Source organism: Labrus mixtus, chromosome 23 (assembly GCF_963584025.1).
Source record: "Labrus mixtus chromosome 23, fLabMix1.1, whole genome shotgun sequence".
Lineage (NCBI taxonomy): Eukaryota > Metazoa > Chordata > Actinopteri > Labriformes > Labridae > Labrus > Labrus mixtus.
The window spans coordinates 21,041,563-21,059,062 of NC_083634.1; the positions used below are offsets into that span (position 1 = coordinate 21,041,563).

The 17,500-nt window shown below is 42.5% G+C and overlaps 3 protein-coding genes across 4 annotated transcripts in view; 1 reads left to right on the plus strand and 2 right to left on the minus strand.

The window, feature by feature from the left end:
* Nucleotides 1-488: 488 nt before the first annotated feature.
* cnga1b (cyclic nucleotide gated channel subunit alpha 1b) lies at nt 489-8,360 on the minus strand. Of its 2 annotated transcripts, none has more exons than XM_061031127.1 (15): nt 8,293-8,360; nt 6,124-6,253; nt 5,824-5,889; nt 5,575-5,625; nt 5,334-5,423; nt 5,091-5,195; nt 4,148-4,254; nt 3,874-4,048; nt 3,253-3,389; nt 2,995-3,167; nt 2,219-2,344; nt 1,964-2,116; nt 1,633-1,864; nt 1,383-1,558; nt 489-1,299 (listed from the first exon to the last, which is right to left on the minus strand). In XM_061031127.1, exons 2-15 carry the CDS (start codon nt 6,231-6,233, stop codon nt 1,099-1,101), a joined length of 1,902 nt encoding a protein of 633 aa, XP_060887110.1. In that variant the 5' UTR covers nt 6,234-6,253; nt 8,293-8,360; the 3' UTR covers nt 489-1,098. The 2 variants fall into 2 exon arrangements, with proteins under 2 accessions (XP_060887110.1, XP_060887109.1); XM_061031126.1 differs by having other exon boundaries at nt 6,124-6,257.
* A 1,947-nt stretch (nt 8,361-10,307) lies between these two features.
* Nucleotides 10,308-13,164, minus strand: znhit1 (zinc finger, HIT-type containing 1). Its single transcript, XM_061031487.1, has 6 exons — nt 13,034-13,164; nt 12,228-12,325; nt 12,049-12,124; nt 11,728-11,807; nt 11,090-11,259; nt 10,308-10,951 (listed from the first exon to the last, which is right to left on the minus strand). Exons 1-6 carry the CDS (start codon nt 13,056-13,058, stop codon nt 10,930-10,932), a joined length of 471 nt encoding a protein of 156 aa, XP_060887470.1. The 5' UTR covers nt 13,059-13,164; the 3' UTR covers nt 10,308-10,929.
* Nucleotides 13,165-15,082: 1,918 nt separating this feature from the next.
* The window catches only part of LOC132958565 (uncharacterized), a 4,340-nt gene continuing 1,922 nt past the window's right edge, over nt 15,083-17,500 (plus strand). Inside the window, exons 1-4 of the mRNA XM_061031488.1 lie at nt 15,083-15,206; nt 15,578-15,619; nt 16,092-16,380; nt 17,490-17,500. The exon at nt 17,490-17,500 is cut by the window's right edge and continues 132 nt beyond it. Of these exons, the coding sequence (XP_060887471.1) occupies nt 15,182-15,206; nt 15,578-15,619; nt 16,092-16,380; nt 17,490-17,500 (367 nt within the window). The 5' untranslated portion in view covers nt 15,083-15,181. The remainder of the gene's footprint in view (nt 15,207-15,577; nt 15,620-16,091; nt 16,381-17,489) is intronic.

Sequence of the window (17,500 nt, forward strand, 5' to 3'; positions counted from 1 at the left end):
TTATTACAAGCACCTTAATATAAAGTGTTACCAAAAAACTTTGACTCGTTATGGTCGCTTTTATAATAGTTTTTTTTAAAGGTGACATATCCTCCTCCTCCTCTTCTTCAGTTTAAATAAGTGTCAGAGCTCCTCTTCAACATGTGTGTGAAGTTTCTTGTTCTAAATCCACTCTGATCCTGTATTTGATCATGTCTATAAACCCCTCTATTTCAGCCCTGCTCAGAACAGGCTGTTTCTGTACCTTTAAATATGTAAATGAGCTGTGTCTGACCACGCCCCCTCTCTTTAAGGGCTTGGGTGTACTCGGTCTTTCTCGCTCCATGTCCTATTGTTTACGGTGAGAAGGCAGACTCAGAGGGCAGAACAAACACCTAGCTGTGGGAGTGTCACCCACCTGGGGGAGGGGCTACTGCCCTTTGTGATGTCATGAAGGGAAAATCTCCAAACAGCCTGTTTGAGCACCCAAACTCAATAAGAACAGAGTAAGTACTAAACATTTAATATACAGTACATTATAATCACATAGTATTACATTCAGCTTGTAAATCTACAAATATTTGTTACACTTAAACTCCTCCCTCTCTACCCGTTAGCCCCCACATGGAGGAAGAGAGAGACGGCCCCGCCCACTGAGGGACGCTGTTTCCAGAGGCGTAGAGTGTCGTCAGGAGTACAACTGAAGGATCCAGGCTTTACAAACAGATGACGACCAAATCAACTTAAGGCTGCATATCTGAAGACACCTACAGACGTCCCCACTCGGCTTAACCTAACACAAAGGGAGGGAGCTGAGGGACAGAGGAGGCGTGGCCAAAGAGAAGCTTTGTTTTGGTTTGGGAGACAGGTCGCTAAAGGGTGACATCTACTGGACGTCTACTCTGAAAGTTGCATATTATTGCTTAAATTGAGTACATTTTAAATTAGCAAAGAATGATTCACCTGAAAGAAATCTCATATTTAGATTCAAGAAATGTGACCCTCCTGTTTGGGACGGTAAACCTGAGGGAATATCAAATCAAACCTCCCTGTCCTGTCCCTCCTTCTCCTCTTTGTTTTCACTCTACTTCCTCTCTTCTTCTTGTTTAGTTGTCTTTGTTACGGTGTTTGAGGGGGCGGAGCTTCACTCTGTGGCACCAGCTTCTTCTCGAGCCGCGCGACTCGGTGTTTGAGTTTGCTGTGAGTGGCCTCGTGTTCGGCCAGCAGCCGAGCGTAACGAGTTTGCAGGACGTCCAACGTGCCCGTCATCCGCTCCACCTTCTCCTCCATCTCTTTGGGGTCGGGGCCCTGCGCTGCCACCTAGAGGACGTAGAGAGCAGTGATACTTTCAGTTCAGCAGATGAGCCTCTTTGCTTTTTTGTTATCAGATCGGGTGACTGTACCTCCAGGTCCAGAAGCCCGTCCTTCATCAGAATCTGTCTTCCCTTCTCCTCCAGCAGCGCTTTAGCATCAGGGTACTCTGTTAGCGCCTCCATCAGGTCGTCTTTGGAAAGACAGAAGAGGTCTGAATAACCAATGCTCCTGATGTTAGCCGTCCTCCTGTTTCCTGCCTTACTTCCTGTTGAAAAAAATAAAGATTAAACAATTGTTTACTGTAGTTAATGAAGTCTCTAAGCCTTGATTTCAGTTTACCTTTGATAGCCAGGATGCTAATCTCTCCAAAGTAGCTCCCGTCACTCAGGACCACAAACTGTTTGATTCCGTCGTCGGCAACGACAGCCAGTTTCCCCTCCTTGATGATGTACATCTCTCTGCCGATGTCGCCCTTCTTACAGATGTAGTCACCTGGACTGTACACCTGAGGCTGCAGCTTCAGCACCAGCTCCACCAGAAGGCCGGCCTCGCAGTCCGCAAAGATACGAACCTGCAGGAAGACACAGGAGAGAAACCAGACGTTCGTTTGTCTACATTCAACATAAACGAACATCGGGAGGAGTGGGGGAGGGGTTCGGTGTGCGCCTACCTTCTTCAGCGTGTCCAGGTGGACGTTGATGGCGATCTCGGCTCTCAGCTTGTCAGGCAGGAACTTCAACACCTCCCTCTCATCCACCGCTTTCTTATTGGTCCACAGGAAGTCAAACCACTTGATCACTCGCTTCTCCAGGTCCTTGGTAACCTGGAGGGGGAGGGGCAGAGAGCAAATATAACAACAAAACAAAAGTGCTGGCAGCACACTTTTTACAGGTGAAATGACTCTTGATTAAACTAAGCAGCACACCTTTCTGAAGCTCATGTACTGTTTGATGGCGTCGATGCGAGCCTGGAAGTTGGCTCTGGCGGCGTTCATGTTTGTGATCATTGAACCAACATTACCAACAATGGTTGCAAAGATCAGCACGCCCACCTGCAGGGGAAAAAAGCCAAGCAGGACAGAATATCAATCAATCAATCAATCAATCAAACTTTATTTATACAGCACCTTTCAGACAAATTAAATTTCAGTTCAAAGTGCTTTACAAGAGTGCAGAAAAGTTATTGACGAAAAAGTAGTTTATAAAATCATTGAGAGACTAATGCACACCAATAAGAATAAAAATATATATATATATAAAAATGAAAAAATTAAATACAACACATAAAAGCAATAAGATATTATATAATATCAAAGTAAGTAAATGTGAAGAATATTTCTAAACTGCCAGACAGCACACAGATATAACGACAGGAGAGATAGTATCATATCAAATATTCAAAATTTCACTTGAGTATACAAAACATGTCAGAAAGTGTTACATTTAAAGCACTCTATAGTCAGAATGGCCCTTAACAGTAAATATCAGTGTTTAACGGGATCATTATTACACAGGAGAATACTCAAGTTGATAACAAGTATTTCAAAACAAACCCTCACCCTATTGTTTGTCATCTAAAGTTTGGTATTTTTCTAATGTACTTACACATGTTTATGCATATTATGATTAAATCAAATAAAACATTTTACTCTGAAAAGCTATTTTATAGATAGGTTTTGTCTTTGTGTTTATGCAAACCCACCAGGAAGTCAGTAACGACAAAGAAGTACTCCGAGTTCTCCACAGGGGGCGGAGTTTCTCCGATGGTGGTGAGCGTCAGGGTGGACCAGTACATACTGTAAGCGTACTTCCTCACCAGGCGCCCAAACTCTGGATCTGCCGGGTCAGGATACACAAACCTATCTGCACCGAAACCTGGAATGACAAATCAAGAAAAGAAGTGAGTGTTTGAAACAAACACATGAAACAAGCAGCGTCAGGGTTCAAACCAGCCACCCACCGATGGCCTTGGAGAAGGAGTAGTAGAGGCAGGCGTTCCAGTGGATGATGATGACGATGTACATGACCAGGTTGGAGATACGGAGGGCGTTGGGGTAGTTAGTCCTGGTCTCTGTCCTCTGAAAGAACTCAAGCATCCTGAAACAAACAGAAACACAACAAATGAGGGATTCAAAAATCAGCAATTCAGCATTTTATTTGAATATAGCATTTTGTTGCTCATGCTAGCAGTTTAGAAATATAGACATCAATGAGTGTTGGTCCAAACTCAAATATGTCTACATCGTTTGGAGGGATTCTAATGAAATGGGCTCAGACAGTAATGTTCCTGTTTGGAAGACTGCAATAGTGTTGGTGATCCTATGACTTAGCATCTAGCGCCATCATCAGGTCAACAATCAATAACTCCAAAACATTCGGTTGTAACCCAATACCAACAGAACTGATTACATTTTAAATCAGCCTCAGCAAGACTTTGTGTTTGGTGCTTTTAAGCCAGAATGATATTAAATATATATGTTATATTTATACTACAGCATTAATAAAGGATTTTGAGCTATTTACTTTCTGAGAGTAACTTTGGTTCTGAGAAATGCTGTCACACATGTGAAGGTGTGTGTACCTGTTGAACCTAAGGAGCTTATTGAGCCGGATCTCCGGGTACTTGAGGCCCAGGATCGAGTACAGCAGGTCGGTGGGAACCATGGAGGCCATGTCCAGTTTGAACTGGAAGCTTTGCAGGTAACGCTCACGCAGCTTCTGCTCGTCCTTTACCAGCAGACCCTGCTCCAGGTAACCTGCACAAACACAGTAATATGAAATCTATTTGATAACATGTTTGAACTAATGCTTCAGTGTGTGCATCACAAAATCTTGCCGTGTGTGTGTCTTCATACCAGTCCTGGTTCTGAAGATCATGTCAGCGATATAGATGAGGTCAGAGACAAAATCCATAATGAACCAGAAGACAATATAGTCCGTCTGTAGCTCCTCAAAACACGCCCTGAAACACACAGACACACAAATCTTATCTTCTATCTTTCAGAGTTTATAGTGTCATATTACCCATCAAGAACATTATGCTCCAGATTGCAGACCTCCTTGAAGTACTACAGTCTTCAAATGTACAATCTATAGGCTTAAACGGATATAGCTGCTTTAGGCTTAGACTGGTATAGATGCTATAGGCTTAGACTGGTATAGATGCTATAGGCTTAGACTGGTATAGATGCTATAGGCTTAGATGCTATAGGCTTAGACTGGTATAGATGCTATAGGCTTAGATGCTATAGGCTTAGAATGGTATATCTGTTATAGGCTTAGAATGGTATATCTGTTATAGGCTTAGAATGGTATATCTGTTATAGGCTTAGAATGGTATATCTGTTATAGGCTTAGAATGGTATAGATGCTATAGGCTTAGACTGGTATAGATGCTATAGGCTTAGATGCTATAGGCTTAGAATGGTATATCTGTTATAGGCTTAGAATGGTATAGCTGGCATAGGCTTAAACTGATATAGCTGCTTTAGGCTTAGACTGGTATAGATGCTATAGGCTGAACCTGTTTCTCCCAGGATGTTGATTTGGCTAGTAAACCATGGACATTTTTCAGACTCACCTGTGATAGTCCTAAGATAGTTTTGGGTTTCAAACCTATAGTTTGCTCAAACCTTAAGACCAAAGCGTTTGCTTCCACAGCACATTTTTTGAGCATTTCTGGATTATGCAATGGTTGTTTTAGGTTTGAGTACAGGTTAGGGTTAAATGTTGTAAAATAAATGTTGATAATGGAAAACATTGTAGATTTAAGAGTGTGCATGTGTGTGTGTCTGTTACCTGGCAATGATCAGGGTCCAGTTGTACATGACGGGGATGGTGATTATAAACAGCCAGTGGTAGTAGGTGTTACCTGCCGGATCAATCACTGTGATCTCCTTGGGACTGAACACATGATCAATTGTGAATGATGATTATTTGTTGCTTCTTGAATTAGTAAAATGATTACTCTGCAGTCTGAGAGATTTAAGAAAACAAAGCTCCCAATATTTGATTCAGCTGATCCCAATAAACCAAACCTACGCCTCCTCTATGGCCTTCTTCTCCTTCTCCTTCTCTTCTTTCTCCTTCTGTTTCTTCTCCTTTCTCTCCTTCTTCTCCTGCTTCTCCTTCCTGGGAGATATGAGTATGTACAGAACAAAGAAAAGGGTTTGGATGACTCGCTGGACGATTACTCATATATCTTGTGATTTCGAATGGAAAAGAATAAATTCATATTCAGTGTTTTCTTATCACTATTCTCAGGGTGATGGGTTTGACTCACTCTTTCTTCTCTTTTCTTTCTTTCTTCTCTTTCTTTTTCTGCTTTTTATCCCTAAAAGACAGAAACAGGAAACACACCACTTTAACTTCCTATATCTATATGGTTTATGTATTCAATTATAAAATAATCAGTCTATCCAATCAACTCAATCAATCAATCAATGGAATTATTAGAAATCTCTCCCTCTGTTTGATGCATCTGGTACTACAACTGTTGGATGGTGTGTGTGTGTGTGTGTTTGTGTTTTACTCTTCTTTGTTGTTATTGCTGTTATTGACGTTGAACAGAACTCCTGGCTCGTCTCTCTGAGCAACCCTGAAACAAAGGAAATAAAAAGAAAAATCGCTCTGTGTACTCGAAACCCTCCTCAAGGACTACCTCTTCAAACCTCTTCAAGGACCATTTGAACATCCTCCAGGGTCATTGTTAGGTTTGGATTAGGGTTGGAGTTAGGGGAACCTGGGTTCATCAGGCTAAAATAATGGTACAAACGTCTCGTGGGTTCTTGACGGTTGTTATTTGGATCTAACTTTTGACCTGTGAACTTACCGGTCATCAGCGCTGTCTTCACCTGGCTCCTCCTCCATGTGTAGTAGAATTATTTTGGGCGGATTTAATCTGGCGATGGGGGAGGGGACTAATGGAACTACCTTAGCCATGGATGTATTCTTTTGCCTGACTTCCTGGTTAGATAATGAGAGAATTAATGAGACAGACAAGGAAAAAGAAGAGAGGGATTAGTAAGGTCCAAAGCTGGACTACAACCAGTCTGGGCCTCAACATCTGTTTCAAGGTACCCCTTGTTTGCCAAAGCTTTGTCAACCTAGGTTTTCAAATAAAAAAGGTTTTACCACTAGCGCCCTAGGCTAACTAACCCGTGTTAGTTTTAAGGTACACCTTAGCAAGGTGGGTACTTTACAGACACTGAAGGGTACTTTACAGACGCTGAAGTGTACTTTACAGACACTGAAGTGTACTTTAGAGACGCTGAAGGGTACTTTACAGATGCTGAAGGATACTTTACAGACTGAAGTGTACTTTACAGATGCTGAAGGGTACTTTACAGACGCTGAAGTGTACTTTACAGACGCTGAAGTGTACTTTACAGACACTGAAGTGTACTTTAGAGACGCTGAAGAATACTTTACAGACTGAAGGGTACTTTATAGATGCTGAAGGGTACTTTACAGACGCTGAAGGGTACTTTACAGAAGCTGAAGTCTACTTTACAGACGCTGAAGGGTACTTTACAGATGCTGAAGGGTACTTTACAGATGCTGAAGGGTACTTTACAGACGCTGAAGTCTACTTTACAGATGCTGAAGGATACTTTACAGACTGAAGTGTACTTTACAGATGCTGAAGGGTACTTTACAGACGCTGAAGTGTACTTTACAGATGCTGAAGGATACTTTACAGACTGAAGTGTACTTTACAGATGCTGAAGGGTACTTTACAGATGCTGAAGTGTACTTTACAGACGCTGAAGTCTACTTTACAGACGCTGAAGGGTACTTTACAGACGCTGAAGTGTACTTTACAGATGCTGAAGTGTACTTTAGAGACGCTGAAGGGTACTTTACAGATGCTGAAGGATACTTTACAGACTGAAGTGTACTTTACAGATGCTGAAGGGTACTTTACAGACGCTGAAGTGTACTTTACAGACGCTGAAGTGTACTTTACAGACACTGAAGTGTACTTTAGAGACGCTGAAGAATACTTTACAGACTGAAGGGTACTTTATAGATGCTGAAGGGTACTTTACAGACGCTGAAGGGTACTTTACAGAAGCTGAAGTCTACTTTACAGACGCTGAAGGGTACTTTACAGATGCTGAAGGGTACTTTACAGATGCTGAAGGGTACTTTACAGACGCTGAAGTCTACTTTACAGATGCTGAAGGATACTTTACAGACTGAAGTGTACTTTACAGATGCTGAAGGGTACTTTACAGACGCTGAAGTGTACTTTACAGATGCTGAAGGATACTTTACAGACTGAAGTGTACTTTACAGATGCTGAAGGGTACTTTACAGATGCTGAAGTGTACTTTACAGACGCTGAAGTCTACTTTACAGACGCTGAAGGGTACTTTACAGACGCTGAAGTGTACTTTACAGATGCTGAAAGATACTTTACAGACTGAAGTGTACTTTACAGATGCTGAAGGGTACTTTACAGACGCTGAAGTGTACTTTACAGACACTGAAGGGTACTTTACAGATGCTGAAGTCTACTTTACAGACACTGAAGGGTACTTTACAGACACTGAAGGGTACTTTACAGACGCTGAAGGATACTTTACAGACTGAAGTGTACTTTACAGATGCTGAAGTCTACTTTACAGACGCTGAAGTGTACTTTAGGGTACAAAGGTGCGCAAAGCTTTTTTGTGGGACTGAGATTCCAACAACAAATCATCTGTTCAAGAATTTTTCAGGATGACACCTGAAGAACTGTGCAGAACTGTCTGTAAGATTTCATACAAAGTGTTGTATTTTAAGACTCAACGTGTAACATACGGATAACTTCACAGTATATATCTATAAAAATCTTTTATATTATTTTATTGCTACAACGATGCATTTTCCTGTTCTTTTGGTTCATACTTTCAAAGTGAGGTACAGGTTTCTGTGATCATTTTGAATATGATCGTTATATTTTTAACAGTTTATTAATTCCCCCCGTCCCTCCCTCCATTATCTCCTTTCTCACCTGTCAGCTGATAATCCGTCCTTTTGTTACGTGGCCTAGATCCATCAACTGTCCATCAAAGTCATCGCCATGGAAACAGAAGTGTCCCCGACCTTTTAAACCAAACACTGCCGCTCTGAGATCCCGTAAAGTCTGAAGTGTGAAGGGGGTAAAAAGTGGATAAGATGGAGGGATGAGGAGGTGAAGGAGTGTTTGTTTGGAGGATCCGGTCTCCTCTGTCACCCTGACGAGGATAAAGAGATTAGAGGAGGGATGATTCTGTGTTTAACACACACACACACACACACACGCACACGCACACGCACACGCACACGCACAGAGGCAACAAGTGGACCAACATTCATGGACATCTTACCTGAAAAACCGTGCAGTGCTGTCTCCTCCCTCCTCTCCTAAATCAATGAGAGGTCTCCTCGTCTCCTCCCTCCTCTCCTTTATCTTAGTAGAGGTCTCCTTGGTTGCCTTTCTTCTCTCCTAAATCTTAGGAGAAGTTTCCTAGTCTCCTCCCTCCTATCCTAACTCTAGGAGAGGGCTCCTCATCTCCTCCCTCCTCTCCCAAATCTAGGAGAAGTTTCCTAGTCTCCTCCCTCCTCTCCTTAATTGAGGAGAGGTGTCCTCGTTTCCTCCCCCCTCATGAATGCAAACAAATTGAGTCCTCCTGAGTCAGCAACCCCAAGAACACACGCTCATGCTCTCACTCACTCACTCACACACAGAGAGGCAGCTTTGATAGGCTTATCAGGAATTACACTTGTGTGTGTTCAGTCAACCTAACGACAGGCTGAGAGCTGGAGCTGAGGCGGGTTTTAAACCTCCTGACAAACCGTTACACCGCGCCCACCTGTCAATCAGGTCAGCTACACGCCTTATTGTGAATAACTCTTATCCTTCATCAAATCAAAACTGATGAGTCATGAAAACATTCACCCCCCGTACAGTGTGTGTCCATCGAGACATGAGCTAATCACACCTATTTGGTTTTTTGAACCAGGCTGTAAACATGTTAATCTCTGCTGTAAAAACAGGCTTTTTAGAATGGGTGTGTATGTGACTTCCTGTGTTTCTGCAGCCAGCCTCTAGTGGACACTCCAGGAACTGCAGGAGTTTGTACTTGCAAGCATCGGCTTCATTTTTCAACACCGGAGGATGCTGCTTGGTGAAAATCTGTCTTGATGTTTTGAAGGTTTATGGGCACTGATCGGAGAAAAAGGTTCAGATACATGCGTCGACCTGTGGCGGGTCGAAAGGTGTTAGAAATAAAATACTAAGAAGTGTAGACACCTGAAAACTTTAATGAGGTGTTCCTTCTCTTCATCGACAAAGTAATCTGATGATTGACGGGTGAGCTGCTGTTCACACTGAGCGAGGAGAGAGCGGTGATTGCAGGGTTAACAAGCAGGGCTGTGCGCGCGCGCGCACACACACACACACTCACTCACACACTCACTCACTCACTCATTCTGAGGTCAGATTTAAACTTTATTACCTCACACCTGATTTTCTGTAAATGTATTTCCTGGACTTCATCAAAAACATGATTTTTTTAGAACTTACAGTAAAACTCATTTTTTACTTGAACAGTTTGACTCCTCTGGATTGTTGGTGGGGACGGACTCCTGCTATGGACCCCCCCTCCCCTCCCCTCCCCCCTTCTGTGTCAGTGTGTTAGGAACCCAGCAGGTCTTGTCCTGGCAGCAGAAGCCAGACTCTTGAGTAGACGGAGCTCCCCTAACCTTCAGTGAGATGATCTGGCTCTTCTACCACCCGACGTCCCTGACGCCCAGCCTCCACCATCGGACCGTGTCGTCCCCTAAACCACCTCCGTCCTCCTTCATGAACGACCTGCTCCGACCTCAGCGGAGAGGAAGTGTGGACAACAGGAACACAAAAGAGAAATCCTTCCTGCATATTATCCCATTATTTCTTAACAATGAGGTCTTTAACCTGCTCTTGATTGACTTGATTAAATGTTTTTGTTTTATTTCTGATGAATTAAAACTGAAAGAAGAAAGCAATTTTAAACATCAGTTGTCCTTTAATTAAAAAATAATCTACAATCAAACATCAATTATTCACAAACAAACATGACTGACACGTCTGTGCGGAAGAGGACTACAGAAACAGAAGCTCATGTTAGCATAGCTTAGCATTCTCACATTTATATTAGCACATAGCATAGTGTGCAGCGTTTACATGCCGATGAGTCAGATATGATTTCAGTTTCCAGTTTGAGACTAATGTATGAATGTAATTACATTTATAAAAAATGTTAAAGTTTTCTGCTTTATGCTTTATGCTAAGCTAAGCTAGCCAAGACATGGACAAATATTCTAACTCAGCAGGGAAAAACAAGTTCCAAAATAACTCAACAACAATTAGGCTTTTTTTTTGTACCTCCTGTGGTTGAATTCTTACATGCTGCAGTGAGGTACAGGTGTACTCTGTGACATCACTCAGGTACTCTGTGACATCATCACTGACCTGTGAGGTCATGGCTAAAGTCCTCTGAAATGACCTAACGCCTGTTTGTGTGTGCTTCTTTCTGCTCACAAACAGAAACGACCACCAACAAAACCTCAAGAGATCACGCTGCAACATCCCATAATAATCATCTTCACCATGGCGACAAGGCAGCAGTTAGAGCGTCCACTTCAAACACCTGCAGAGACACAGAGGACGGTTAGGGAGACGGTTCAGAAAAGTTAGGACGGGGGGGGGGGGGGACCCAGGTATCATAGTTTGTGGTGGAGGGTCCCCACATGTACAGACAAACGTGTGTGTGTGTGTGTGTGTGTACCTGGTTTCTCTGTGTGTTATCAGACACTTGCTGCTGCAGTAGCGCCCCCCGCAGGTGGTACAGGTGTAGTGGGAGGGAAACCCACAGACGCAGCAAAAGTGACGAGGGGGAAGAGAGGAGGGAGAGGCCGCCGCAGAAAGGTAGTTAGGCTCCTCCTTCTCTGACAGGTTCTACCAATCAGAGAGCAGAGCAGGAGTCAGCCGACACAACATGAAACTTTAGAACATCAACCTTTAAAAAAAAACTAAATATGAAAGATCCTTATGAGCTCGATTAAAGGAGCAGTATGTAACTCTGCCCCCTAGTGTTTAAAATGTGTACTGCAGTCTAAATTCTAATCATCATAGAGAGCTGTCTCCCCCCCCCCCCCCCCCCCCCCCCTCTCTAGAGTCCATGCTCACACAGGTCACCATGTGGTGGACTCTGAAGCTTCAGTGTTTATCCAGCTCTGCATGGGTCTGTAAACCTTTCTGTGTTCTAACCTCTCTCCATTTTTCAAAAGCATCTCCAATATTGATCCTAGTTTTCTCTATTTTATTTGCATATTTCTGTCCTGTTGTGTGCTTAGCTTAGCGACTCTGTACTATATGCTAATTCATAAACAGCAGACTCTCAGCCAATGAGAGAACAGGACAGACCTCCTCCTCCAGCAGGGTGGTGAAGTTTTTCCTGAAACGCTGCTTGAAGTGATCGCCCCTCGTCTTCCTCCTCTTCTTCTCTGCACGCACACCGACACAGAAGTAGAAGAAGAAGAAGTAGAAGTAGAAGAAGAAGTAGAAGAAGTAGAAGAAGAAGAAGTAGTAGAAGAAGAAGTAGAAGAAGTAGAAGTAGAAGAAGTAGAAGAAGTAGAAGAAGAAGAAGTAGAAGTAGAAGAAACATTTTACAATAAACTTCAGTATCTATGAGTCTTCTTCTGTTCTCTCAAAAGTTTCAGATCAGGACAGAAAAATGAGTCGGACCTGGTTCTTCAGTCTCGTTGAAGGCGGGGAGGCGGGCAGTCGGACCAGGGGGAGGGAGGGAGGACAGAGGGTCGTCCTGGAAACACAAAACAACAACATGACCTTTACAAACTGATATCTGTCCACACTACAGCTGTCACATTTTCCAAACTTCAAGACCAAAAGAGGATCACACACACCTGGAAGTTGTCTTTCTCCAAAGCCTCCAGCTGCCTCGTCAGTCTCCTTTGTCTGGTGGCTTCATCCAAAACTCTGCGCTGACCGGCCTCCACCCGAGCTGACAGACAGAGAGACAGAGAGACAGACAGACACAGACAGAATGTCAGAGAGACAGACAGACACAGACACACACACACAGACAGACACAGACAGAGAGAGAGAGAGACACACACACAGACAGACACACACACACAGACAGACACACACACAGAATGTCAGAGAGACAGTTAGACAGACAGACAGTGTTTACATCTATAAAATCTGTACTGTAGATTTAAATCAGCCTAACTCCAGCCAAACTTCTTTAACATTTCTTTAAGCTTTCTTTGTTGACTGAAACATCTCAACACATTTTATAATGTCCGTTTAGTATAATTTATGAGGTAAAGTTAAATTCGGCGCATTGTAAGGTGACAAAAAGTTTAAAAAAAATCCGAAATCATCACCGACTCCACGATTAAAACCACAACAGAGTGACTTTAATGACTTATTATCAGCCAGAATTTCTAACGTTATCCTTAAAGATGTAGATAAGAAACGTCGGCTACACAAACAGCATGAATCATTCAGATCGTCAGAGTTTAAAGTTAGCTTCATGAGTTAGCTCTTTAGCCTCCGCTAATATGTTTCAATGCGACACAAAGAGAAGCAGCTAACGCGTGTTTGCGTCTCCTTAACCAACGTTTATCTGGTTACTTAACGTTGAAAGCAGCGCAGACTTGTTTTTATTTATATTTAAGATTGATAAATGATAAGTAAAACCCACCGGAGCCTTTCTTCTCCAGCACCATAATGTTTGTTGTTGTTGTGTCACTTCCGCGCTACGGCAGCCGCAGAGGCTCAATGCGAATAAGACCATACGAGAACTTTTTCAAACAGGTCCGGCGATCAAATACACGTGTTCAGGAATGTTCTGAAGGTAATTAATAATAGCAGTGACAGTGGGAACATCAACCTCCAACAGATTTGCACCTCCTGAGCTGTCCCTACAGGAACCATGCTATCCTATGTCTATGAATGTAATTAATCCATCATGGAAGCACAACAAACAGACAACACCCAACTGTCATTTATCCTGCAACTGACCAAAGAAACCCCAGCAACTAAACCCTCTGTCACGGATCGCGAAAACGAAGAGGAGGACCCAGATGCAGGATTCACGAAAACTATTTATTCTTTAAACAAAAGGCAAACAAAAACTTACTTCACGTGGCTCCAACAAGAGAAGGCGCCACGTGTAAACTGACTTGCAATAAACGCCACCGGCAAACACATACAATGAACTGACACAGAAGGGAAGAAACACAGAGACTAAATAGACATGGGGTAATCAAACACAGGTGAGACTAATAACACAGGTGAAGACAATGAGGGCAATCACACTGGAGGGAAACACACAGAGGAAGGAATGGACACAAGAAACACTGAGGACAACTACAAACTAAAATACATGAAACACTGAAGACACACAGAACTCAAGAATGAACAAAACTCACTAGAACATAGAGAAACACTAAACACTGAAAATACAAAACTAAATAATACCAAATCATGACACCCTCCATACCCCAGTAGTTTCCTCACGACCACTGCTGCCTGAACATATATCACACATCATGCACACACTAAGATGAATTGACAACATACGTTTTACATAGACACACACGCACATTTCCTTTTAGTTTGAATGATTTGTTTATTTTTCAATTTCGCTGCCTTGGTCTGCATGTAACCTCTGAGTCCTCTGCCTCCCTCAGCCTCAGCAGGAAGCGATGCAAATCACAACCATCCTGGTTAATCCTCAGCTAGCAGCAGAGGCAAATCAAACCACCTTCCCAACACTAAACACATCATAAAACATTTAGAAGTTAGCCCTCTGAAGGCAATTACTACTATGTGTTAGCATCAAGCTGAGTAACTAAAATGTACATCCCAGTCCATATGTGAGAAACTTCCCCCCTCCCTCCCCCTGTAAAATAAAGCATGAGCTGCCACTGAGTCGATGATGATGCTGAAGTGACATTTACATGACGTATCATGAATGAACTTCCAAACTCCATGTGATCTGCAGAGTCCCTCTGCACCTTTAAGAAAAAGCTAAAGACCCAGCTCTTTCATGAATACCTACTAACTTAATGATGATGGTCTCCATATTATTGATGATGATGATGGTAATGACGATGGTTTTTGTTTGATAACGACGACTTATAAGATGGTTTCTATACTGATTAGAGCTCTCAAGAACTGCCCTCAATGTTGTGCTTTGCCTCTGGTCACTTCCTGTCAGCACCTGTGTGTCCAATCAGACTCAAAGCTGATCGTTTGCTCTTACTGACATTGTTCCCTTTTTTCTAGATCCTTGCTTGTGTTGTTCTTACTCTCTGATGTACGTCGCTTTGGATAAAAGAGTCTGACAAGTGAATTGTAGAGTTGTATCCATTAATGAAAAAAGACTGAAAAATAAGAGAGAATATGATGGATGTGTCACATTGAACCAGATAATGGACCCCATTACAAAGACACAAGACAAAGTTCAGTTCCTTTAATCGGACTAGGTGAATACACAGAAAATCCAAACACACAGGTGGAGGTATCCAGAGAGAGGCCGAAGGCGAGGTCGCACACAATAAACCGATCGGATCCAAAGATGGCTACACAAAAGAAAAAACAATAATGCTGACACGGAGGACCTGCAGTGTGTGTGTGTGTGTGTGTATATTCAAACAGGAGAAGTGGGGACCGCGACCTTCAGAGAGAGACTCAGAGGTCATTTGGATTTTTTTATTTGTATAAGCTTAATTCAGAGGTAAGTAGGCGATGGCAGATTTGAATAGTGAAATCCTGTGGGGAGATAAACATACTAAATGTTCCTTAGGTATTTTAAAAAGACGGAGGTGACCTAGACGTTGGAAGCATGCTGACTTACACAGCAGTTTACTGTAAGTATGGGAAAAATATTAGAACCTCAACTAAGAACTTTACTTACATTTTTCAGAGGTTTGCTTTACCCACAGAGACAGGAAGTCATGTTGATGATTCATGTTTTGTTCTGGTTAATCTGCCTTGCACAATATGTGAATGCAGCTACGAGAATGATTTAGTTGTAAGAGTATCAAAACCTCCTGATTCATACAAATCAACCAGTCAGGTCGTCGAGCGTCTTGTGCAGCAGAGTCTAATGTACAGCAGGAACAGTGCAGCTTTATGTGATATATTTAGCTTCATGTATAATAATTCATGTGTTACGGTGATAAACTGTCTACTTTTGTGTACAGCGTTTGGTTAATATGAGTTATCTTCTATTTTAAAGTTATTCTCTTCCAGTTATGGCTCCTCCCCGCCTCCCTCGAAGGTAAGGTCCAGCTGATTCATTTATGCTTTTTATTTGTCATTACTTGTGTTTTGTACATTTTTACCTCAGAACTGAACTGTGTGAATCAATGACATGCACTTATTGTGGACAATGACATTGATATTTGATCAGGGTTGTTGGTCTCTGTTATTACTGCAAGTACTTCTGACAACGTCCTGACAGTAGTGTTGTAAATAAATGGGCTATAAATTCCCCCAATATATTAAAACTCAGCAGTTCTTAATCTGTCATTTGATCATTTGTTGCTGTTACATCCCTTATTTCCCATGTGATCATTTTTCATGATGACATGGGTTGTTGCCCAGCTCATTCAGCATGGGTTAGGGGTTCAGTGTGAATAGAGCAGACTATAACTAACTGGTATAGTGTTATAACATACATTGTAATGATAATAGAGAGGTGAGTGCAAGTCAACAGCTGTTAAAGTCTTATTGTGTCTGTCACCTCCAAGCTTCCTCATTGCCAAACGTGGCGCTTCTTGGAACAGCGTCTCAGTCCTCAACACATCATTTCAGTCCAGCTTCAAATGCAATCGATGGGAATAGGAATCCAGACTTCAGTGCTGGATCGTGCACCCATACAAGGTATGGGCCGGACCACTGGTGGAGTTTGGTCCTGCCACACATGTACAACATCACACATATCAGCATCACCAACAGAATCAGTAATGCTTGGAGGATCAATGGTGCTCAGATCCTCATTGGAAATTCCCTCCAGAACAACGGCAACAACAACCCAAGGTAAATCCAAAAAGTGCTGTACTTTCTTCTTCATGAGATATCATATTCTAATACAAGCAACAAGCTACTTTTATTGGATGATGGATTCCCCCTCAAAGTTAATCTTCCTGGTACGTTGAATACTTTCTGAAGTTACCCAGAAATTGCTCAGAATGTTGTTTCAGAAGCCGTTCAGAAGTCAGGCCCTAGACATACTTGCTCTTAAAGGGATACTTCACCTATTTGCATTAAGCTTTGTATCATTAGAAACCCGGTAGTATTTTTTAATGGTCATGCATCCAGCCCTCATTTTCACCTGAGACAGGAAAGATCCGTATCCGTGCAAACAATAATTTTCGAGTCTGATTGGACACACAGGTGCTGACAGGCATTGCACAGATGCAAAGCACAACATTGACGGCAGTTCTTGCAAGCTCTAATCATTATACAAACAAAACCATCATCATTACCATCATCATCAATAATATCAAAACCCTTGTCATCATCATCATCATCATCATTCATCATCAGGGAGTGTAGACCTGGATTATAGAGTTTATAAAGTGATCGGTAGTTGCATAAAGGGACTGGCTGGGATGAGAAGGAGCTCAGTCTTTGAAAGGTCGAGTTGAAGGTGGCGTTCATTCATCCATTTAGAGATATCAGCGAGGCATGACGAGATTCTTGCAGAGACTGCAACATCGTCTGGTGGGAATGACAGGAAGAGCTGGGTATCGTCAGCATAGCAGTGGTATGAGAAGCCATGAGAGCGGATTATTGAACCAAGTGAGCTTGTGTATATGGAGAAGAGAAGGGGACGGAGCACAAAGCCCTGAGGTACCCCTGTGGATAAGCTGTGCGCTTTGGACACTTGTCCCTTCCAACACACTCTGAAAGATCGCCAGGAGAGGTAGAACCAGCAGAGGGCAGATCCTGAGATGCCAAGTTGAGAGACAGGTCTGGCAGAAATAGAACTGAGGACTGAGACGGATTGACAAGTTGATCTCAAACTTTACATTTGTGTTTTGAACAAAATAATCGTTAAGCCTAGTGGAAACTTTCTCCTCTCTATTTACCAAACTCTTTGTTATTAAAACAAATAATTATTTCATTTCTTTCTCATTTCCTAGATGCTCGGCCA

Coding starts and splice junctions, on each gene's coding strand:
- cnga1b (XM_061031127.1), bottom strand. CDS start 6,233: ATGGCTAAGGTAGTTCCATTAGTCCCCTCCCCCATCGCCAGATTAAAT. Junction 5,196..5,333: donor AAGAAGGCCATAGAGGAGGC/GTAGGTTTGGTT, acceptor TCATGTGTTCAG/TCCCAAGGAGATCACAGTGA. Junction 3,390..3,873: donor AAGCTCCTTAGGTTCAACAG/GTACACACACCT, acceptor TGTTTGTTTCAG/GATGCTTGAGTTCTTTCAGA.
- znhit1 (XM_061031487.1), bottom strand. CDS start 13,058: ATGGTGCTGGAGAAGAAAGGCTCCG. Junction 12,326..13,033: donor GCTGGAGAAGAAAGGCTCCG/GTGGGTTTTACT, acceptor TCTGTCTGTCAG/CTCGGGTGGAGGCCGGTCAG. Junction 12,125..12,227: donor TGGAGAAAGACAACTTCCAG/GTGTGTGTGATC, acceptor TTGTGTTTCCAG/GACGACCCTCTGTCCTCCCT.